Genomic DNA, 21,576 nt, shown 5'->3' on the forward strand with positions numbered 1-21,576 from the left:
TTTTTTTTTNCGTACAGGCCTGTTTGGGCTGCCCCCCTCCCTCTCCCATACCCCCACCCCCAGCCTCCCTCCCAGCCCTGCCCTCCTTCTCCCCCTTCAGCCTGGGGCTGCTCTCTGTTCTGTCCTTTTTGTTTTTTTTTTTTTTTTTTTGCTTTTTTTACTGTATTGCTATATTTTTTATTTTTTTCCAAAGGAGAAAAATCTTACCGGAGAAAACCATGCCAAGCCTGAGAATGTTGCATACCCGAGGCCAAGCTCAACAAGGCCAGGGAACTCTCCGGTGAGAACTAACCCCACCAGTAACAAGGCCAGTTGCACAGGCTATAGCTCACAACTGGCAGGAAGGCAGTGAAGTATCCTTTGGTCTGTATGTTCCGCTCTCTGATTTACTCCCACTTAACCTCCTGCCAGTTTCCTAAGCTTCACTCTGCCTGGAAGTTTCCCAAGCAGATGTCCTACACTGGTCAAAAGTCTTAATCTCAAATTCTGCTTCAGCACCCTAGGCCTCTTCAGGCAGCACCCACGCTGCAGTGCCTGCGGGGCCCTCACTGTGGTTGCTTGCCTCTTGGTGAACCTGCCTCACATGTCTGGAGAGAAACTCAAGGGGGATAGGGCCACTTTCCACTCTATAAATCCCAGGCCAGTTTCTCTCAGGCTGCTGCTGCTTCTTTTTAATGTTTATTTATTTTGAGAGAGAGAGAGAGAGAGAGAGCAGGGGACAGGCAGATAGAGATGGGGGCAGAGGATCCAAAACAGGCTCTGTGCTGACAGCAGAGAGCCCAGTGCGGGAGCAAATTCACAAACTGTGAGATCCTGACCCGAGCCGAAGTTGGATACTTAACTGACTGAGCCACCCAGGTGCCCTCTTTTTTTGTTTTCCTTAATTGATTTATTTTGAGAGAGAGAGAGAGAGAGGGTGAGGAGCAGAGAGAGAGAACATTAGAGAGAATCCCAAGAAGGCTCTGTGCTATTAGTGCAGAGCCCAACTTGGGGCTTGATCTCACAGTTTGTGAGATCCTGACCCGAGCCGAAGTTGGATGAAGCCGAAGTTGGTTAAGCCCTTAACCAACTGAGCCAGCCAGGTGCCCCAGGCTCCTTAAATTCTTTTGAGACTTGGTGAGTGTGCTACTTTGCCTAGATAACTCGTCCCTCGGAACCCATGGCACTGGTATCTCTTAGGAACTGTACATTCTTTCTTGACTTTCCCAGTTCCCCTCACCTACCCCTTCTTCTCACGTCTTCCATTTACTCAGTGCTGACTCTGTGACAGGCAATTTGCTAAGCACTTTGGTGCATTATTTTTATTCCACCTTCAAAGTGGCTTTGTGAGTTATATAAAATAATGAATCCAGGCTTACAGTTGAGAAAACAGTGTTCAGGGCAGTTAAGATGATAATAGCCAAGTTTGAAGAGTCAGGGTTTGAACCCAAACTCACTGACTGAAAACCCAGTGTAATTTACTTTAACTGATCACGTGCCATAGGGCTGAAACCTCTGTCATGAGATTCTAGGAAAAGAATGCCCAAACCAGTATATTTTGTCAGTTATGCAACTTAAAGTTACCTGAATTGCTAAATGTGATTTTGGGTGAGGGATTAGGGTTAAGAAAATTATGATGAGTTATTGACTTTCTTATAATGTGATGCTTCCCTCTTCCCATTGGATCGTTTCCTTTCAGGAACTTCTCTCAAAGGCTGAGACTATCCTGGTGCCTCGTTAAACTCTGGAGGCAGAAGGTTGCATGATTTTCAGGGGGCCAGACTTTTAATGAATTTAGCAGGGATGGCCTTGAGTTAAATTTAGAAAAATCTTAAGTTTTATATCTGGGATGCCATCTTTTCCTCTTTAAAATAAACCCACTAACAAAGATACTTGATTGAGCAAACTTTAATCAGGCCCCTGGACCTTCCCCTAGGCCCATCATTTGTGTGTCCTTGTAAAATCTAGATTTAGCAAGAACCTTGATAAGTCATTGTAACTAGAGCCACTCACCTTTGCTATCTGATCAGGTTCTTTATCTCCCAGGTGATGTCTGATCATCCTGCCTGTTGTCAGCAAGAATCCCATTAGGTGGGTTTAGCCAGAACTCCTCTTATACCTTAGTAAGTTTTCATCCACTACCCCCTATTCTGCTCCTTGGCTTTAAATGCCCACTTGCCCATGCTCTATTTGGAGTTGAGCCCAGTGTCTCTTCCCTGCTGCAGAATACCAGTGCAGTGTTCCCTGTATCTGTTGTGATGGTCCTGAATAAAGTCTGCCTTACCTTCTTTAATGTGTCTCACTGAATATTTTTTTCTTTAACACTTATGGTGCTGTGACTCAGATAGGATCAGATTCACCATCTGGGCCCCTGGACCTCTCATCTAGGACCCTAAGAATGCAACTTTAAGTCTTTGTCTTCCTTGATAGGTTGGGGATCCTGTGGAGAGTCTGACTCTGGAACCGGTGCTACAGACAGACATTGTTAAAGCTGGTAAGGACAGATTTTGACTCTGAAGATTCTGAGTATACTCCAGAAGCAGACTTAGAGTCCCAGACAAACAGATGCTGGGGTATAGTCCTACATTTCTCTGTTTGTAAGAAGATGAGTTGGAGTCCCAGTCTTCCTTGAAAGCTATCTGCTGGGCTGGAAGTCTCTTCATTCTGTTTCTCTTTCCTGAGAGGGGATTATTTTCTACCCTTCTGGGCTGGAAGTCTTTCTTCTTGGCTCTCTGTTCTCCTTATTGGATTCCGCTTCTTCCATGGGAACTTCTCAGTTGACTGAGACCCCTTCTTGTACCTCTGTTAATTATAGGCTCTGCCAACTGATCTGCTTCTTTTCTTGTTGGCATGATTTTGCTGAGGATAATTTAGAACTCCACTGGCCTCTTTGGAAAACTGGAGATCTCCCTAGACCGGCTCCTCTAAGGCCTCTCCTTCTTCATTGTGCCTTTCCTTCTTCCTCTCTCACCACCTCCAGTGTTCCCTCCCATGCCTCGATACCTTTTATATGTTCCCCTTCAAACCCTTACTTCCTCTACTCCTCTGCCCAACCTTGCCAGACTTTTCCCTTCTCACCTTATCCTCTCAGCTCCCTACAGCCACTTGGATTTTAGGCCCCCTACCCTGCCTTGGGGGCTCTCAGTGGACTCTGACACCTCTAAAAGCAACCACCTAAGACTGAAAAGAGAGAGAGAAAAAAGCTGGAACCAGAGTGTTTTGTCCACTCAGATATACACTGGAGATGTCCAGACAGCTGCTAGTTGTGACTACACTGGCCTAAAATTTAGTTTACATATCAGGGCAAAATAAAATGTTAAGTCTTCTCCACAAATATTGGCATACAGGTAACTGTAACTTGTCCCATTTTCTGGAAACACAATACAGACAAAAATATAAAGTGGAGATAAACCAGTGAGTTTGTATTACTATGTTTTATTAACTTATGACTAAAATTTGGAATGAAAACTAAAAAACATCTGTTTAGATATATGTGTATGTATGTCTGTATGTTATATACAAATGATATTGTTCTATCTCCAGATGGTATTACCAAATTAATTTATAAACTCCCCCAAATGAATTCTACTCAAATTGGTTTAAAGGCAACTGTGTACTTAAATAAATTAAATTGTCTTAAAACTCTCAGAAATAAAACTAACCTGTGTGTGTGTGTATGTGTGTGTGTGTGTGTGTGTGTGTGTGTGTGTTAGAGTCACATGATTAAGCATATTCTTTGGTAAATAAAGCTACTTTAAAAAACTCTTGGTAAAGTAAAATAGGTGTGTCCTCAGAATTCTGAGAATTAATTATAATGTGGATATACAATTTTTCCTACCTAGATTTACCAGTCAGACAAGCTTATATTATCTCTACTATATGTTTAAAATTATAAAACTATAAATTTAACCTAAGAATAGAATGTACAATAAAAATAATTTGCTTGAAGCATGTCAACATGCCAGTAAAAAAAAAAAAGAAAAAAGGAGGGAAGAACCAAATGTTTAACTTTTAGATTCTTTGCTCCGTGATTTGTTTGAAAGTTGCCTGATTTTCTAACAAGAAAAATAACTTAAGATGATGGCCAGCTTTGTTTAATGTTTGTTTAATGAAATTTTCATGAGCAACTCAAGCATAATTATACAAACAGGTGAATTAAATAGATGTTAGTGGGATACAATTTTATTAATGAACTTTTCAATAATAATTATGCTTTATAATGTGTCTACTTTAAAATGGTTGCAAAAATCAAAGATGTTATATATGAACCTAATGGTAACCATAAATCAAAAACCACTAGTAGATATGCAAAGAATAAACAGAAAGGAATCCCAGTATGTCACCAAAGAAAACCAGCAAACCATGAAAGAGAGCAAGAGAAGAAAGGATCAGAGAAAAACTACAAAAACAACCACAAAACAAGTAACAGATGGCAATAAATTCATACCTATCAACAATTAATTTGAATGTAATTAGACTAAACACTCCAATCAAAAGACATAGGCATAAATAGTTATGGAGAGGGAGGGAGACAAACCATAAGAGACTCTTCAATACTGAGAACAAACTGAAGGTTGATACAGGCTGGGAGAGAGGGGAAAATGAGTGATGGGCATGGAGGAGGGCACTTGCTGGGATGAGCACTGGGTGTTATATGGAAACCAACTTGACAATAAACTATATTTAAAAAACAGAACAAAACAAAATAAATGTTACCAAAAAGAATTAAATTTATTTTAATTATTAGCCCTTCAAAAAATAGACATAGGCAGAGCAGATAAAAAGAAAACAAGATCTCATTTATAAGCTGCCTATAAGATACTTATTTTAGAAATAAAGACACCTGTAGATTGAAATTGAGGGGACGGAGAAGCATTTATCATGGAAATGGATGTCAAAAGAAAGCCAGAGTATCAATATTGATACTGAACAAAATAGACTCTAAAACAAAGACTGTAAAAAGAGACAAAGAAGGACACTATATTAATAATAAAGGGGACAATCCAACAAGAAGATATAACAATTATAAATATTTATGCACCCAACGTGAAATCATCCAAGTACATAAAACAATTAATAGCAAACATAAAGAAATTAATTGATATTGATAGTAATAAAATAATAGTAGGAGACTTTAACACCCCACTTAACGTTGATGGACAAATCACCCAAACAGAAAATCAATAAGAGGGGTGCCTGGGTGCCTCAGTCAGTTAAGAATTCAATTTCTGTTCAAGTTATGATCTCACAGCTCCTGACTTCAAACCCTGCATCAGGCTCTGTGCTGACAGCTCAGAGCCTGGAGCTTGTTTCAGATTCTGTGTCTCCCTCTCTCTCTGCCCCTCCCTCTCTCTCTGCCCCTCCCTCACTTGTGCTCTGTCTCTGTCTCTCTCTCTCTCAAAAATAAATATTTTTAAAAATAAAGCCAATAAGAAAATAGTGTCTTTTAATGACACACTGAACCAGATAGATTTAATAGATATATTCAGAATATTGTATCCTAAAACAGCAGACTACACATTCTTTTCAAGTGCACGTGAAACATTCTCCAGAATAGATCATATATTGGGCCACAAAACAAGCCTCAACAAATTCAAAAAGATCAAAGTCATGCCATGAGTCATTTCTGCCCACAATGCTATGACACTAGAAATCAACCACAAGGAAAAATCTGGAAAGACCACAAATACATGGAGGTTAAATGACATGCTACTAAAAAATGAATGGGTCACCAAGAAATCAAAGAAGAAATAAAAAAAATACACAGAAATATGAAAATGAAAACACAGTGGTCCAGAACCTTTGGGATGCAGCAAAAGCTGTTCTAAGAGGGAAGTTTATAGCAATACAGGCCTACCTCAAGAAGCCAGAAAAATCTCAAATAAACCTTACACCTAAAGGAGCTGGAAAAAGAATAACAAACACAACCCCAATCCAGCAGAAAGAGGGATATAATTAGAGCAGAAATAAAGACCAGAGCAGAAATAAATGATATAGAAACTAAAAATTCAATAGAACAGATCAATGAAACCAGTAGCTGATACTTGAAAAGATCAACAGAGTTGATAAACCTCTAGACAAACTCATCAGAGAGAGAGAGTGTGAGAGAGAGCACAAACAAAATCACAAATGAAAGAGGAAAAATAGCAACGAACACCACCGAAATACAAACAATTTTAAGAGAATATTATGAAAAACTATATGCCAACCAATTAGACAACCTAGACAAGATAGATAAATTCCTAGTAACATATATCCCACCAAAAATGAAGCAAGAAGATGTAGAAGATCTGAGGAGATCAATTACCAGCAGAGATGGAATCAGTAATCAAAAAATATCCAACAAATAAAAGTCCAGGACCAGATGGCTGCATGGGTGAATTGTACCAAACATTTAAAGAAGAGTTAATACCTATTCTTCTCAAACTATTCCACAAAATAGAAGAAAGAAATTTCTAAATTCATTCTCTGAGGCCAATATCACCCTGATACCAAAACCAGATAAAGATATCACAAAAAAGGAGAACTACAGGACAATATCTCTGATGAACATAAATTCAGAGATCCTCAACAAAATACTAGCAAACTGAATCCAACAATACATTAAAAAAGTCATTCACTACACTCAAGTGGGATTTATACCTGGGTTGCAAGGGTAGTTCAGTATTTGCAAATCAATCAGTATGATACATCCCATTAATAAAATAAAGGATAAAAACTATATTATCATTTCAATAGGTGCTGAAAAATTATTTGACAAAGTACAGCATCCATTTATGATAAAAGCCCTCATACATACCTCAACATAATAAAGGTCCTATGTGAAAACCCACATTTAATATCATCTTCAGTGGTGAAAACCTGAAAACTTTTCCTGTAAGATCAGGAACAAGAACAAGGATGTCCTCTCTTACCACTTTTATGCAACATAGTACTTGAAGTCCTAGTCACAGCAGTCAGACAAGAAAAAGAAATAAAAGGCATCCAAATTGATAAGGAAGAAGTAATACTTTCACTATTTGCAGAAGGCATGATACTCTACATAGGAAACCTGAAAGATTCCACCAACAAACTACTAGAACAGGTAAATGAATAAAGTTGCAGGATACAAAATCAGTGTGTAGAAATCTGCATTTCTATACCCTAAAAATGAAGCATCAGAAAGAAAAATTAAGAAAACAACCCGTTTATAAGTGCACCAGAAATAACAGGACATCCTGTCCAAAGGGGTGACATATCTGTACACTCGAAACTATAAAACACTGATGAAAGAAGCTGAACATTACACCAAAAAAAGGAAAGATCTTCCATGCTCATGGATTGGGAGAACAAATATTGTTAAAATGTCTATACTACCCAAAGCAATCTACATATCTAATGCAGTCCCTACCAAAATACCAATAGCATTTTTCACAGAACTAGAACAAGCAGTCCTAAAATTGTATGGAACCACAAAAGACCCCAAATAGCCAAAGCAATCTTAAAAAAGAATAAAACTGGAGGTATCCCAATCCCAGACTCCATGTTACATTACAAAGCTCTAGTAATCAAAACAGTATGGTACTGACACAAAAACAGACATATAGATCAGTGGAATAGAAAATTCAGAAACAAAGACACAATTATATGGTCAATTAATCTTTGACAAAGCAGAAAATAATATCCAATGGGAAAAAGACAGTCTCTTCTATAAATGGCTTTGGGAAAACTGGTCAGCTACATGCAAAAAATGAAAGTGGACTGTTTTTTACACCATACACAAAAATAAACTCAAAATGGATTAAAGACCTAAATGTGAGATCTAAAACCATTTAAATCCTAGAAGAGAGCACAGGTAGTAACATCTCTGACATCAGCCATAGCAACATTTTTCTATGTATGTCTTCTGAGACAGGGGAAATAAAAGCAAAAATAAACTATTGGGACTATATCAAAATAAAAAATTTCTGCACAGAAAAAGAAACAATCAACAAAACTAAAAGGCAACCTACTGAATGGAGAAGATATTTTCAAATGACATAAGTAATAATGGGTTAGTAACTAAAGTGTATAAAGAAATTATACAACTCAACACCCCCAAAACAAATATTCCAATTAAAAAATGGGCAGGAGACATGAAGAGACATTTCTCCAAAGAAGACATCCAGATTGCTAGCAGACAACATGAAAAGATTTCAACATCACTCATCATCAGGGAAATGCAAATCAAACCCACAATGAGATATCACCTCACACCTGTCAGAAAGGCTAAAATAAGAAGGAAGTGTTGGTGAGGATGGAGAAAAAGGAACCCTCTTTGCACTGCTGGTGGGAATGCAAACTGGTGCAGCTACTCTGGAAAACAGTATGGAGGGTTCTCAAACAAAAATAGAAATACCCTATGACCCAGCAATTGCACTACTAGGTATTTACCCAAAGGATACAGAAATGCTGATTTGAAGGGGCACATCCACACCAATGTTTATAGCAACATTATTTACAATAACCACATTATGAAAGCAGCCCAAGTATCCATTGATAGATGAACGGATAAAGAAGATGAGGTATGTATCTATAATGACATATTATTCAGCAATAAAAAGAATGAAATCTTGACATTTGCAATGATGTGGACAGAGCTAGAGAGTATAATGCTAAGTGAAGTAAGTCGGTCAGAGAAAAACAAATACCATATGATTTCACTCATGTGGAATATAAGAAAATGAAGGACTAAAGGAAAAAAAGACAGAGAGACAAACTAATAAACACTCTTAACTATAGAGAACAAACTGATGGTAATTGCGGTGATGGGAAGTGGTTAAATAGGTGATGGGGATTAGGGAGTGCACTTGTGATGAGCACTGGTATATGGGAGTGTTGAATCACTATATTGTACACCTGAAACTAATATAACACTGTATGTTAACTATACTGGAATTAAAAGAAAAAAAGTTGTTGGGCACCTGGGTGGCTCAGTTGTTTAAGCGACTGCTTCAGCTCGGTCATGATCTCATGGTCTGTGAGTTCAATCCTAGTGTTGGGGCTGTGTGGTGACAGCTTAGAGCCTGCAGCCTGCTTCAGATTCTGTGTCTCCCTCTATCTCTGCCCCTCCCCTGCTCATACTCTGTCTCTCTCTCTCTCAAAAAAAAAAAAAAAATAGTTGCAAAAATCTTTTCGATAACTTGAAACCTTAACACTATATTGTTTAGTTAAATTATGGATATTCATTGAGTATCTAGATCACTTTCAAGTAAGATAAAATAAAAATATTGAAACATTAATTGCCAAACATAAGTTTATCTACTTTTGGCACCTTGTTTTTATACAGAATACAGAAACTAAATATATTTGAGTCTGTTAATAAACATGAAAAATTGTACTGGGAGAAAGATACGCTTCTAGAGAATTATGAAATAATGTATTCATAAATTTGCTACAGAATGATCCTATGTGGCAGGCAGTTCACAACAGCCTGATTCTTTTCACTGAAAACTAGGGTTACTAATGGTTAAAAATGCTAATCCATACTATGTAAATGAATCTACTAAAAATAATAAAAGTAAAGAAAAAAGAAACTGCAAAGAAAGATGTATTTTTGATAAGTGAAAATATGAAGTTCGTGTTTTTGTTAAAGGCAAAAGAGAGAAATTTTGTTCTAAAGTAGAATGACTAATTGTTCTAGACTTAGAAATAAGAAAGAGTAGGACACAAACTGAATGAATATAAAAAATTTTTTAAGAAGGTTTATGGAAAAGGAATCTTGGAAAAGGAATTTTTCCTTTATGGAAATGGATTTATTTATATGGGTTTTTAAAAAAAAATTAGGCTTAGTATTACAAACTAGTACACTGATACAAAATTAGAACTTGTTTTTCTCTCTCTGTTATAACAACCAAGTTTTCTTAGATTACTGGTCTGCTCTTAATAAGACACTGTAAAATATATATATGTTTTTCCTTACTATTAAGTAATCTGCCTGGGAAATCAGGATTTTGTGTCTTAAAATAATTTCCTGTGCCTCATGTTGTCTTTATCAGGTGTTTGATTACTTAAGAAAACCAAGTATTCTCAATATTAAAAGAGCTCTGATTAAAAAAAAAACAATTTTAATGTTTATTTTTGAGACTGAGAGTGCGAATGGGGGAGGGGCAGAGAGAGAAAGGGAGACACAGAATCTGAGGCAGGCCCCAGGATCAGGGCTGTCAGCAGAGAGGCCCACACAGGGCTCAGGGACACAAACTCCAAGATCATGATTTGAGCCAAAGTTGGACCCATAACCGACTGAGCCACCCAGGCACCCCAGAACTATGATTTTATTTTTTTAATAACTATGTAACTTTCTCTATTTGCCTTTGAAATCTTTTAATTGTCACTTTGGTTGAATGGATCATGAAGTATTGTTTCACAGTGACTTGTAACTGAGTGGTCACATGTTCAAACCTTTGGACATTTTTAACAGTTTTCTGAAATCAAATGCTAAATGGAGTCTTTGTTACTTCCCAGAACACTCCTGGAAAGTCTCAAAGGATTTGTTTTCACTTTGTAAAAGAGAGATGTTAAGCTAATTAGGATTATTTGGTATGTTAAATTATGTAGGAAGCATCATCAAATGAGAAGTGATTCCAAGTGAATCTTTGTAGGTTATATGTGTATGGATATATGTTACTAATATAGATATTCTAGAAATTGTGTGAAGTTCTTAGAAATTTGCAATACTCTCATTGTCTAGTTATGTTAAAACATTGGATGCTATAGAAATAACTGTTTTTCCTTATCAAATGAACTCTCATCAGAACTTTAACCATGGCCATTTTATGTCTTTTTATTCAGTTACTGTCTTACTCTGATTCTTCTCTGAAAGGATTTACAATTAGCTATAGGTCAGAATGCTCCCTGATGACATCACTTGAATAGTTTTGAGGGTATCCCACTGTACTGAGAATTTACAGATCTAACGAAAAAGCTGATGGATTCATAAAATGCTGACCTAACATCATGCAGAACAAGAATTAATTCATGGGATTGTATCAACTCATGAAGATGATTATAAGTTTTCTATGAATTTTTGTTTGAAGCATTCATTGTTGGCTCTTTAATATTTTCCAGATTTAGGAAAGCCTTTTCCTCATTTCTTTCAAAGTATCTGTAACTTGCAGACGTTTGGTAAATTACACCTTTGTAAACAGAATTGAAACATTTATCTTTTCTTCATCCTTGATCCTTCCAGAATGTGAAAACTCTTAGCATTCTTATTTTCATGACAATATAGTTATTTGCATAAGTTCAGTAAGAATCTCTTCTTGTAATAAGACACAATTAGAAACCTTGGTTATATTAACAAGGCTTCGACTGGAATATCATATTTGAGAATGATGTGCATCAGATCAGATATGACCCAACAGCTTTAAGGAAATAAGGTTGACCCTAAGGAGCCAAAGCTTTTAAGGCACCCCCTGAGAAAAGGTGGACTGTATCTGGCTTATAGGATTCCCCAACTCACAGGCGAGTAAGGAAGGTCACTTCTTGGCAGACCCAGGAATCTTAGAATATTTGGGGGATACTGAGAAGAGAGGAATCCATCCAAATCAGTAGATGTTGCAAGCAAAATATGGTAGTGAATTCTTGGCTTGGCTTCCTAGCCTTGAGAGGCTTTTAAAAGTCCAATCTATGACATCTAAATTCCAGCAAAGCAAACCAAAAAGTGGGCTCTTGCTGCACTTGTGTAAATAATCAGGCCAAGATTAATGAGATCAGACTTACTTTACAAACAAAGTCGTCTTACTTTGATTATCTTTGAAATCAAGAAATGGGGTGGCTGTAGAGTTTTTTTTTTATTCTTTTAAATTTTTTTATTTATTTCAGAGAAAACTATAGTGCACTCTTGTGGGCTCTGTCTTGCAGAGCCCAAATCTTACTACGTCCTGAATTCTTTGTTTGCTCCAATATTTGGTTACAACTCTCCAAAATAGTTTCTAATTATTCTCCTGATTTGGAATTAAAATAAAAACTAAAATGAAGAAGGAGGAGGAGGAAGTGGAGGAGGGGGGAGGGAGAAGAGGAGGAGGGCAAAGTATGCCTGAATAATGGTGGAACTTAGACGTCAGAGGTATTTAGAGGTTGGTGCACGTTCCTGGTGACACTTAAGTCAGATCTCTTCTGTCTTCACACCAAGATGGCTTCCTCTCAACACAAACTCTCTGCATCTGCCATCCCTTTGGCCAAGACTGCATCTCACCTCCATTGCTTTGTGTAGCTAATGTTCACTCATCCTCTAGATCTCAGTGGAAGCATTGCTTTCTCAGGGAAGCTCTCTCTGACCTCTCTAAATCAGATTTTTCTAGCTTCTCAAAGCACCATGACCACTCCTTCTTAGGACTTGTCACATGACTACATGGTTGTTGGATTGTTGACAGACTCCTCCACTAGATACCAAGTTTCAAGAAGATATGAGTGATGCCTGCTCTTGGTCATTTGTATCTGTAGCCCATGGCACCTTACCTGGTACATGGTGGGCCCACCCTAAATAGTTATTGAATGAATGGACTTGGAACTTTCAATGACTTTAGGCATTTCCCTCTACTGCCTCCACCCCCATCTCATATTAGAGGGGCTGAAGATATACATCATTATCCATCTACAGAAGCATATATTAAAAAATTTTTTTAAATGTTTTATTTATTTCTGAGAGAGAGAGACAGTGTGAGCAGGGGAGGGTCAGAGAGAAAGGGAGACACAGAATCAGAAGCAGGCTCCAGGCTCTGAGCTAGCTGTCAGCACAGAGCCCGACGTGGGGCTTGAACCCACGAACCGTGAGATCATGACCTGAGCTGAAGTCGGCCGCTCAACTGACTGAGCCACCCAGGTGCCCCTACAGAAGCATGTTAATGTAAAACTAATAGAGCAAAGCAAAAGACATTCAATAACCTCTCCCTTCTTATTCTTTCAACATATTCCTTTTTCAGGTTCTCTGTCAACACAGTTGATACGTTTTCTACATGCACATGCGTGTGTCTCCCTGACATGGAGCTTTTACTAAGCTTATCATAATATTCCTTGGGATTCACTTGGGAATAATGCAAGATAAACATAGTATGACCAATCTTGTAGGGCTGAGCTTGCTGTTTGAGGCCCACAGCATTAGGTCAGAGGCCTCCTAGGAAACTGATTAGCATGACTTGGACCATTGAACTAGGTAGGACTCCCTACCTCCCCAAGTAAAGATTAGTTTGTACCAGTTCTTTTTTGCATTGGAAAAAGAATTTTCCATGCTTTGCAGATAAGATCTTGGTCATTTAAAAGGCTTTTACCTTTTTTCTCCACCCTGCAAGCCATGATGGTCACATATGGTCATTGCTGGGTCCACCTCACCCCAGGAGGTCTTTCTAAAAGCTGAAAGACAACACTCTGGCCTCAGACCAAATGTGGAGTGGAAATGGCCCAGCTTCTTGGCAGCTTCTGTGTCCCACTGACAGCAGCCCAACTTGTAGAAGCATCTGGTATCAGGAATATCCTGAGCTCGGGTCCTGGGAAAATTTTTCTCTGTGGCTTTTGCGGGGGGAGTGAGGGGGTGAGATTTAAGGACTCTGTGTGTGTGTGTGTTGCATATTATATGTCAAATATTTTCAAAAACCTTAGAACTAACCAAAATAGATTTTACTCTAGAAATATTATTGGTCATTTATGATGGAGACTTTTATAACTTTTAAGGTTGAGATTATATCACATTTTTTCTAATGGCAGTTATTTTGGAAGACTGAGGATGGGAAAGCAGATTGTAATTTAAATTGTGCAGTAGATATTTTCCATGTGGCTTAATATGAAGTTTTAGGAGTCAGGATCTGGGGTCTTCAGTCCAAATTGATTTCATTCTTCATCCAAGGAGCATGCAGAAGAAAAGAACAGTGATAATAACAGTGATTAAGTGTGTGGACTTAGGTGTTGGTCAGAATCTCAGGTTATTAGCTGTGTGACTTCCACGCAATTTGGGAATTGCAAATTTGCATGCTGGGAAGGGTAATTTCTACTTGGCAGAGCTGTAAGGACTATTTGCTATAATATATGTAAAGTGCTTAACATGCATTAAGTGTTGGATAAATGATGAATTTTATTATAATTATTATTCCTGCCATATGTCCAAGCCATACTTGACACTTCTGGGCAGCAACCTCAAGGTGGTGAGAGGAATTGAATTGTGGTTTCTAGATGGTAAGAAGGATGCAGTGATTCAAGAACCAGAGGGGGACGCCATTCTGGAGTAGGTGCCTCTGATCTCTCTCTGTTGCTAGCAGTCCCACTGAGGAAGCATTTGTAGTTTATAGCAGACTTTATCCTCCCCCCTCTTCAACATTTTATGTTTTTGTTACAAAAACATGTAGGGTAGATGATGTTAGCCTAGTTCTTAGATATAGAAGTTAAGTGACTAGCCAAGGGAAGTTAAGTGACTAGCCCAAAGTTGCACAGCTAATAAGTGACAGAATTTTAAAACAGGAACTAAATTCAGGTCTTCTTGTTTTTTTGTTTTTTTAAATGTTTGTTTATTTTTGAGAGACAGAGAGAGAGAGAGACAGAGCACAAGCAGGGGAGGGGCAGAGAGAGAGGGAGACAGAGAATCAGAAGCAGGCTCCAGGCTCTGAGCGGTCAGCACAGAACCCAACACAGGGCTCGAACCCACAGACTGTGAGATCATGACCTGAGCTGAAGTTGGACGTTTAACCAACTGAGCCACCCAGGCGCCCCTAAATTCAGGTCTTCTAATGCCTAATTCAGGGGTTCTTTCTGTATACTAGAGCAGTAAAATTCAACCAGTATTCCTATCAGAAGTTTAAAGGTTTTGATGCTATCTTTTGTTAGCCTGGCATAGCAGTTTGAAAATTTTAGGGGATCTCCTTTACCTGTTCCCCATGACCCCCCTGGAAGACATGTATTTTCTTTCTTTTTTTAATGTTTTTTATTTATTTCTAGGAGAGAGAGAGAGAGCGTGAGCAGGGGAGGGTCAGAGAGAGAGGGAGTCACAGACTGAAACAGGCTCCAGGCTCTGAGCTGGCAGTTAGCACAGAGCCTGACGCGGGGCTCGAACCCACGAACCGCGAGATCATGACCTAAGCCAAAGTCGGACGCTTAACCGACTAAGCCACCCAGGCGCCCCGACATGTATTTTCTTTAGATGAGAAGTTATGGAGGTTTAGGAGCTCACAGAGATTGTCCAGATTCACTTGGTCAGGTTGGGGCGTGGGGCTGGTGATGATGCAGACCAGACCTGCCCCCATCGAGAGCCCCTCTATTGCCAGCACAGGAGCAAGCACCCACTAAACTCCCAGTGAGTATGAATTGAACAGTTGTAGCTAACATGCCACAGTTACAGGCATTTTCTCATTTAACCCTCAAGACGCCCCATGAGGATCTAGAGACTCCGAAGCTAAGGAATGTTCTCTCTGAGTCTCACATCCATGCTCAACACTGCACATACTCTTTTTTGATTAATGAGGTCAGGCTTGCTGATTCTTGATGTGGTGCCCTTTCTGGTACTAACTGGGTCCAGTGTGGGCCAGTAAAAACCAAGATTCCAAATCAAACACAAAATGAACCAACCGACTGATAGATCCCTGGAAACAATCAAGAGGCAGGAACAGAGATGAACGAGATTTGGGTAGCTCTTGCACAGCCCTCCTCCTTGTAACTGTCATCAGTATACAGCACATTCTCCAACAGCAGCCCCCACCCTCAGCCTGGAAACGAAAATAGAACACTCCATGATGGTGCCACATTGGAATGTATGGCCTGAAGAAACTCAGTGGTCTTAAATTAATTTAGGTTGAGGAAAGACAATGCGTTTTTAAAAGTAGTATGCTTTTGATCCCTGACTGCAAATAAGCACCTTGGAGGCAGCTTAACTTCTTCCTATCTTATCTGTGGCTCCTTCCCTTTCCCCTCTGGAATAGGTATAGGTATTGGCCACTAATTCTTTGTCTTGTGTCAAAGACCTTTCACGCACTCCTCCTGAACCATCAAATATTCTTTCACTTCATTTTAACCCCTATAAACATCAATTTATTGTTCCATCTCCTATCTGTACAGCTTGATTCAAGGGAAAGCTGGGGTCCTAAATATTTCAGAGTGATGGAAGCATTAGTGTAGCCAATGAATTGACCCTTGGAGCAAAAAAGAAAAACAAAAGTTTGGTTTCAGAATTATAAGAATTTTTTCTTTACTTTTTTTTTTTCCTTAATGTTTCCCTCTCTCAGACGATTGCTGCTCTGGCTGCCTGGATCTCATCAGTGCCCGCCATGGGCTCGGCAGGGTGGTGGTGGGTCTCCCAATATTTCCTTTCATTGTCAGAAGGAAGGGCCTCAAGAATTATAAGAATTTTTTTCATTGCATCATGTACCAACCAGCTGGGTAGCACATCAGCTGAACTTGTCGCTATAGGCGTATTTGCTGCTGCAGAGGAAGGAGCTGGAAGATAAAGAAGGGGTACAGGTAGGAACAGACAGAGCTGGCAGGCAAAAGTGACAAAACATTGACCTGAAATGCACTGAGAATCTCTGTATCTGAGAAGCAAACAGCAGGGTCAAAGATGGCCAAGGAGAGGACTTGTCTTCCTTTTAACCATGGACTGGAGCGAAGCTATTCTTTTCCGGCTCCCTGAGTAGTTAAGGGCAAAAAGAACAACCACTGGCCTGGCTATTGACAATGAAATATGCTGGGTCTAATCCACATTCTCTCTTAACAAGGCAGTGAGTGGGTACCTACTGGTTCTCTTAATTTCTCAGAGCCTCTAACCAGTAGACGGCACAGTCCCTCCAGCCCTTAAAGGTGATCTCAAGTTTCGATGCTCTACAGAAGGTAGCATGGTGTAAAGCAGGCCTCTCAAATCTTAGCCTGCATCACACTCATCTGGAGAGCTTCTTAAAACAGAGACTGTTGGGCCCCACAGCACAGTTTCAGATTCCGTGGGTTTGGGACGGGACTCCAGAACTTAACATTTTTACAGATTCTCAGCTGATGCTGATGTGCTGGTCTGGGGATCATGCTTTAAAAACAATTGGTCTAGAGAAAAAAACAGGGACTTGTAGGCAGACAGGGATTCTGGTCCCAGTTCTGTCACTTCCTGTGTGCCTTTGAGTGAGATACTTAACTTCTTTGAGTTTTGTTTTTTTCATCTAGCAGGGCAAATAACGGAGGATAATGGTAGTGTGGTTAGGTATGTGGACTGTGTTCAATTCTGTTCCTGCCACTGACCACTGGTGTGGCCTTAGACAAACTGCTTCCCCTTTGAATCCCTCAGTTTGTTCACCCAGAAAGTGGAGGTCACAGCTGTCGACCACCCAGAGTTGCTGTGAGCTTTGTGAAAATAAGTCAAAACAGTCACAGCAGTGGCTGGCACATGGTAAACGTGATACAAATATGCAGTATGGTCACTTTTTGTAGTTGTGTGACTTACAGGAGATGAAGAATATGAAGTGCTGAATGTCATGTCAGGTATATAGAAAATGCACAGTAAACGTCAGTCGATTTCCTCTCCTCATATCAAAACAGGGAAATGAGAGCTGGGAATGCTGACTGAAAGAATGTCCTTTATGTGGTGATCTCAGTAGGAGGCGTGGCCAACAAAAGACACCAGCATGAGGATTTTAGCTGTTAGTGAAGCAGAATGTGCCAGATGCCTACTCATTTCAAGATGTCTATGCCAGTAAAGCCTTCCTTTGAGCAAAGATCAGCAACTTGGAAGACATTAGCCAGTTGATGTCTGGCACTCATAAGTGTGGGCAAGCCTTTGAGGGACTCCCAGCAGGATGGTGGATGGCTAGCATTCCATTTCACTCTGAGGGCTGGAACCACTTACGTGTGGCTCAGGACACAGAGACTTCAGGCTGGTGGTACTCGGCCTGATCCATTTCCTTCATCATCTTCATTATACAGCTCAAGGCAGCCCTGAAATCATTCTGGAGCTAATGCTGAGCTCTAAGACAGCTGTAGCCATTTATTTTAGTTTCTGGCCATGTTGTCTTATAGTGATCTGTGGATAAAGGGCAGGGTGAAAAGTTAGATAAAATTGTCCATCATCCCTATTGTATCCAGTGAGAATTTAGTGAGCTGCTCTAGGATAAAACATTCAAATATGTCTTGGCTGCATATTAGTAACTCCCTCTTGGATATTTTTGATACCGAATAGTATATTAAAGGCCTTGAGAAGTGCCACAGTAAAAAAAATAATGAGTTTTATTCTTAGAAGTTCTCAAATTGTTTGTCCATGGAAATGTTTCTCTTTTAAACAAATAATATTTCTTTTTTTAAAAAATGTTTAAAGAATTTTTTTTACTGTTTATTTTTTAGAGAGAGAGGAAGTATGTGTGAGAGGGGGAGAGAGAGAGAGAGAGAGAGAGACAGAATCCAAAGCAGGCTCCAGGCTCTGAGCTGTCAGCACAGAGCCCGATGCAGGGCTCAAACTCACAAACTGTGAGATCATGACCTGAGCCAAAGTCAGATGCTCAACCCACTGAGCCACCCAGGCGCCCCCATAAACAAATAATATTTCTTAACATCTCTCAGAAAATATTGTGGCAAATTCTGGAATAGGCAGAAATTTAAATGTCTAGATATTAAACTATTTAAACATTTAGGGCTACTGATCCGTTGGAGGAAAATAGGTTAAAGGCCATATATAAGTCTTCAACCCTTTTAGTTTATTGCTAGACCCATACTAAACTCTTGTAAAGTGCTGGGTCTCCAAATATCACTGATCCAATCTGTTGACATGACAAAGCTGTGTTTATTGTTTATTGTGGTAAGGCAGATGACCACCTAGACAGAGTCTGGGTAATGTCTCCTAGGGGAAAGGGCAAGGTTAGATGTTATTGTAAATTGGAAGTTTGGTTTAAAGTTATCTTCTAATGAGGGGCCTTGACTGGGTAAGGATAATGATACAACAGTTGAGGATTAGAGACAGCAAGACAAAAACTTTTCAGTTGAGGGATTTAAAAATGTTTAAGGTGTTAACTCTCTGTTGGTGCTTCTTATTGAAGAAATGAAGGATCTTTTGGGGAAGTTCCTATAATGAACAATCAAGTTATTTGCCTGGACAAAAACCACCTGGATTAGAAAAGACATGATAATGAGGAAAACGGAGTAGTAAAATCCTGTTAATGTATTGAAGACAGTAAGGGTGTGTGTTTATGTGTGTGGTGTGTTTAGGGGAGGAGGAGGGTTAGATAGTTCCAGTCGTCAGCCCTCAGTTTCTACGCTGTGTACATGAGATAGATGGTTCCCACTCTCACTCTTCATTCCTGAACTTATTACATTGATCTTGAGTACTTACCTATTTTATTTTATATATTTCCTCCAGGCCAGACTGCAACAGGATATAAACCTGGGGACGTTATTTGTGTGGGACTCTACAACTTCATCATTGTTGAGTTACTATTGTGAGCCCCACTTTCTGCTTCCTCCCTCCCAAACACACCTTTAAATGTGTATTATGTCAATGCACAGAGATGAACCTCAGGATGGTCACATTTGGAGACATGGTTGACAGGAGTGACATCCATCCCTTTGTTGGGTTTTAGCATATTTTAGAGCAAGGATAGAGGACAACTTTGAAATGATGAGGTAAGCCTTTGTTAGTTTTCTGAGGATAGAACCTCTGAGACGTGGTGAATTCTTGGTAATGACCAAGATGGAGGATGCATTGACGTGGACTGCTTTCCATTTACTTATGAAATTCACATGTGTTTAAGGCATTTCTTATTTTACAAATAGAAAATAAGAAGTGTTATGATCTTTCAAGTTTTATATTACATTTTAAGAAAAAATGATGGATTTGCTCTCCATAGGATCAGAGGGCAGACTAAGCATAGATTGAACTGATATCTTTAATAACAATGAAGTTATATTTTATGAATTAAATAGGAGTTAAAAAAATTCAACCTCCAATTCAATCCCAAATCTCAACTTAATTTCCAGCTCAGGCATTATTTTGTAGGAAATTATTTTTCTTTTTCCATTGGTAAGCTGTTTTTATTTCCTGGTATTTGATATTATTTTGAAAAAAGAAATATTTGGGGCTAATGGCACAGTGGCTTTGAAAGCACAGGAATGTTGCTACCCTACACACTACTTAATCTCTTCTGTTAAAAATTGATATAATTTTGGGGCTTTTGGCAGGCTCAGTTGGTAGAGCATGTGGCTCTCAATCTTAGGGTCTGAGTTCAACCCCCATGTTGGGCATAGAGCCTAGTTAAAATAAATAAAATAATAAAAAAATATTTTAAAAAGTTGATATACTTCTACTGCGTAAATAAAGATATATCTAAGATCTTGGATAGTACAAATTTAGTATTAACTTTAATAACCAAATACTAGTTGAATAAAAGTAGGCCTAGTTTAGATGGCAAGAACTATTTGAATTCATGAAAAACCTGAAATCCAGATCATCTTTTTTTTTTTTTTTCAAGGACATATAGTAGGTGGAGATAGTTCAGTCCAGTAATATATACTTATTGAAGTCCATATCAATTACAGCATTATACTAGATCCTGGGAATCCAGTAACCCAGGCACGGTATCAGTCTCTGTCCTTGAACTCATTGTCTAGAAGGGAAAGCTAAGGTAAAAACATGTAAGTCAGAATATAGTAGATGTATGGTAGACAGGGTACAAAATGCTGGGGGTCAGTGAAAGGTTTCTAGGGGAGATAATGTATTAATTATATATGGCTGTACAGCAGTTGCTCCAAATGTAATACCTTTGAACAATAAAATTTTATCATCTCACATAGTTTCTGACAGCGAGAAACCTGGAGAGGCTTAGCTCATGGTTCTGGCTCAGGGTCTCTTGTGAAGTTGCCATCATGATATTGGCCAGAGCTAATATCATCTGAAGGCTTGACTGGGGAGAATCTATTTTCAAAATGGCTATTGGCAGGAGGCCTTAGTTCTCTGCCATGGGGTGTCTTCATAGGGCTACTCATGATGTTGTCTCTAACCTATCCCAGAGTAAGGGAGCTAAGTGAGTGAAAGCCAAAAGCTACAGTGTCTTTTATGGCCTAGCCTCAGGAGTGACATTCTTCACTTCCTCCTTATTCTGTTGATCATACAGGTCAACTCTGATATAATGTGGGAGAAGACTATGCAAGGGTGTAAGAAAGGGCCCATTGGGGGCTGTCTTGGACACTGGCTACCATAGATACTACCTAACCCTAGTAGAAGTTCCCAAGAAATATACTTTAATAAACTGTGATTTGAAATAGTTTTTAATTAACTGATAGCCTTAACTGACAATCTTTGGCCGAAAAATAAATGTCTGCACATAAAAAGAGAATAATACTAGCCAATATTTATTGAGCTCTTTCTATGGGGCAGGCACTGTCAAAATACTTGCCATGGATCATCTCATTGAGAGAAAGTACAGCTTAGTGTTTAAGCATCTGGATTCTAGAGCTACCCAGGATTTTTTTTTAAACGTTGATATGTTGCGGCAGATTACTTAACCTATTGTGCCTTGGTTTTCTTATCTATAGGTAAAAGAAATAGTATGTCCCTCATAGGATTGTCTTGAGGATAAAATAAGCCAAGCCACCAGGCTCTCTTCTAATTGCTGTCACACTTCTGTTCAGAAACAGATT

At 39.0% G+C, this 21,576-nt stretch overlaps 1 protein-coding gene across 3 annotated transcripts in view; it reads left to right on the forward strand.

The window, feature by feature from the left end:
- Positions 1-21,576, forward strand: part of LOC144238402 (uncharacterized) — a 164,849-nt gene that overhangs the window by 101,453 nt on the left and 41,820 nt on the right. For all 3 annotated transcript variants that reach the window (XM_077772192.1, XM_077772194.1, XM_077772193.1), the window contains 2 exons: positions 194-280; positions 2,410-2,473. In XM_077772192.1, coding sequence (XP_077628318.1) covers positions 194-280; positions 2,410-2,473 — 151 coding nt within the window. The remainder of the gene's footprint in view (positions 1-193; positions 281-2,409; positions 2,474-21,576) is intronic.

The sequence above is a fragment of the Crocuta crocuta genome, unplaced genomic scaffold, assembly GCF_008692635.1.
Source record: "Crocuta crocuta isolate KB4526 unplaced genomic scaffold, BGI_CrCroc_1.0 scaffold216, whole genome shotgun sequence".
Lineage (NCBI taxonomy): Eukaryota > Metazoa > Chordata > Mammalia > Carnivora > Hyaenidae > Crocuta > Crocuta crocuta.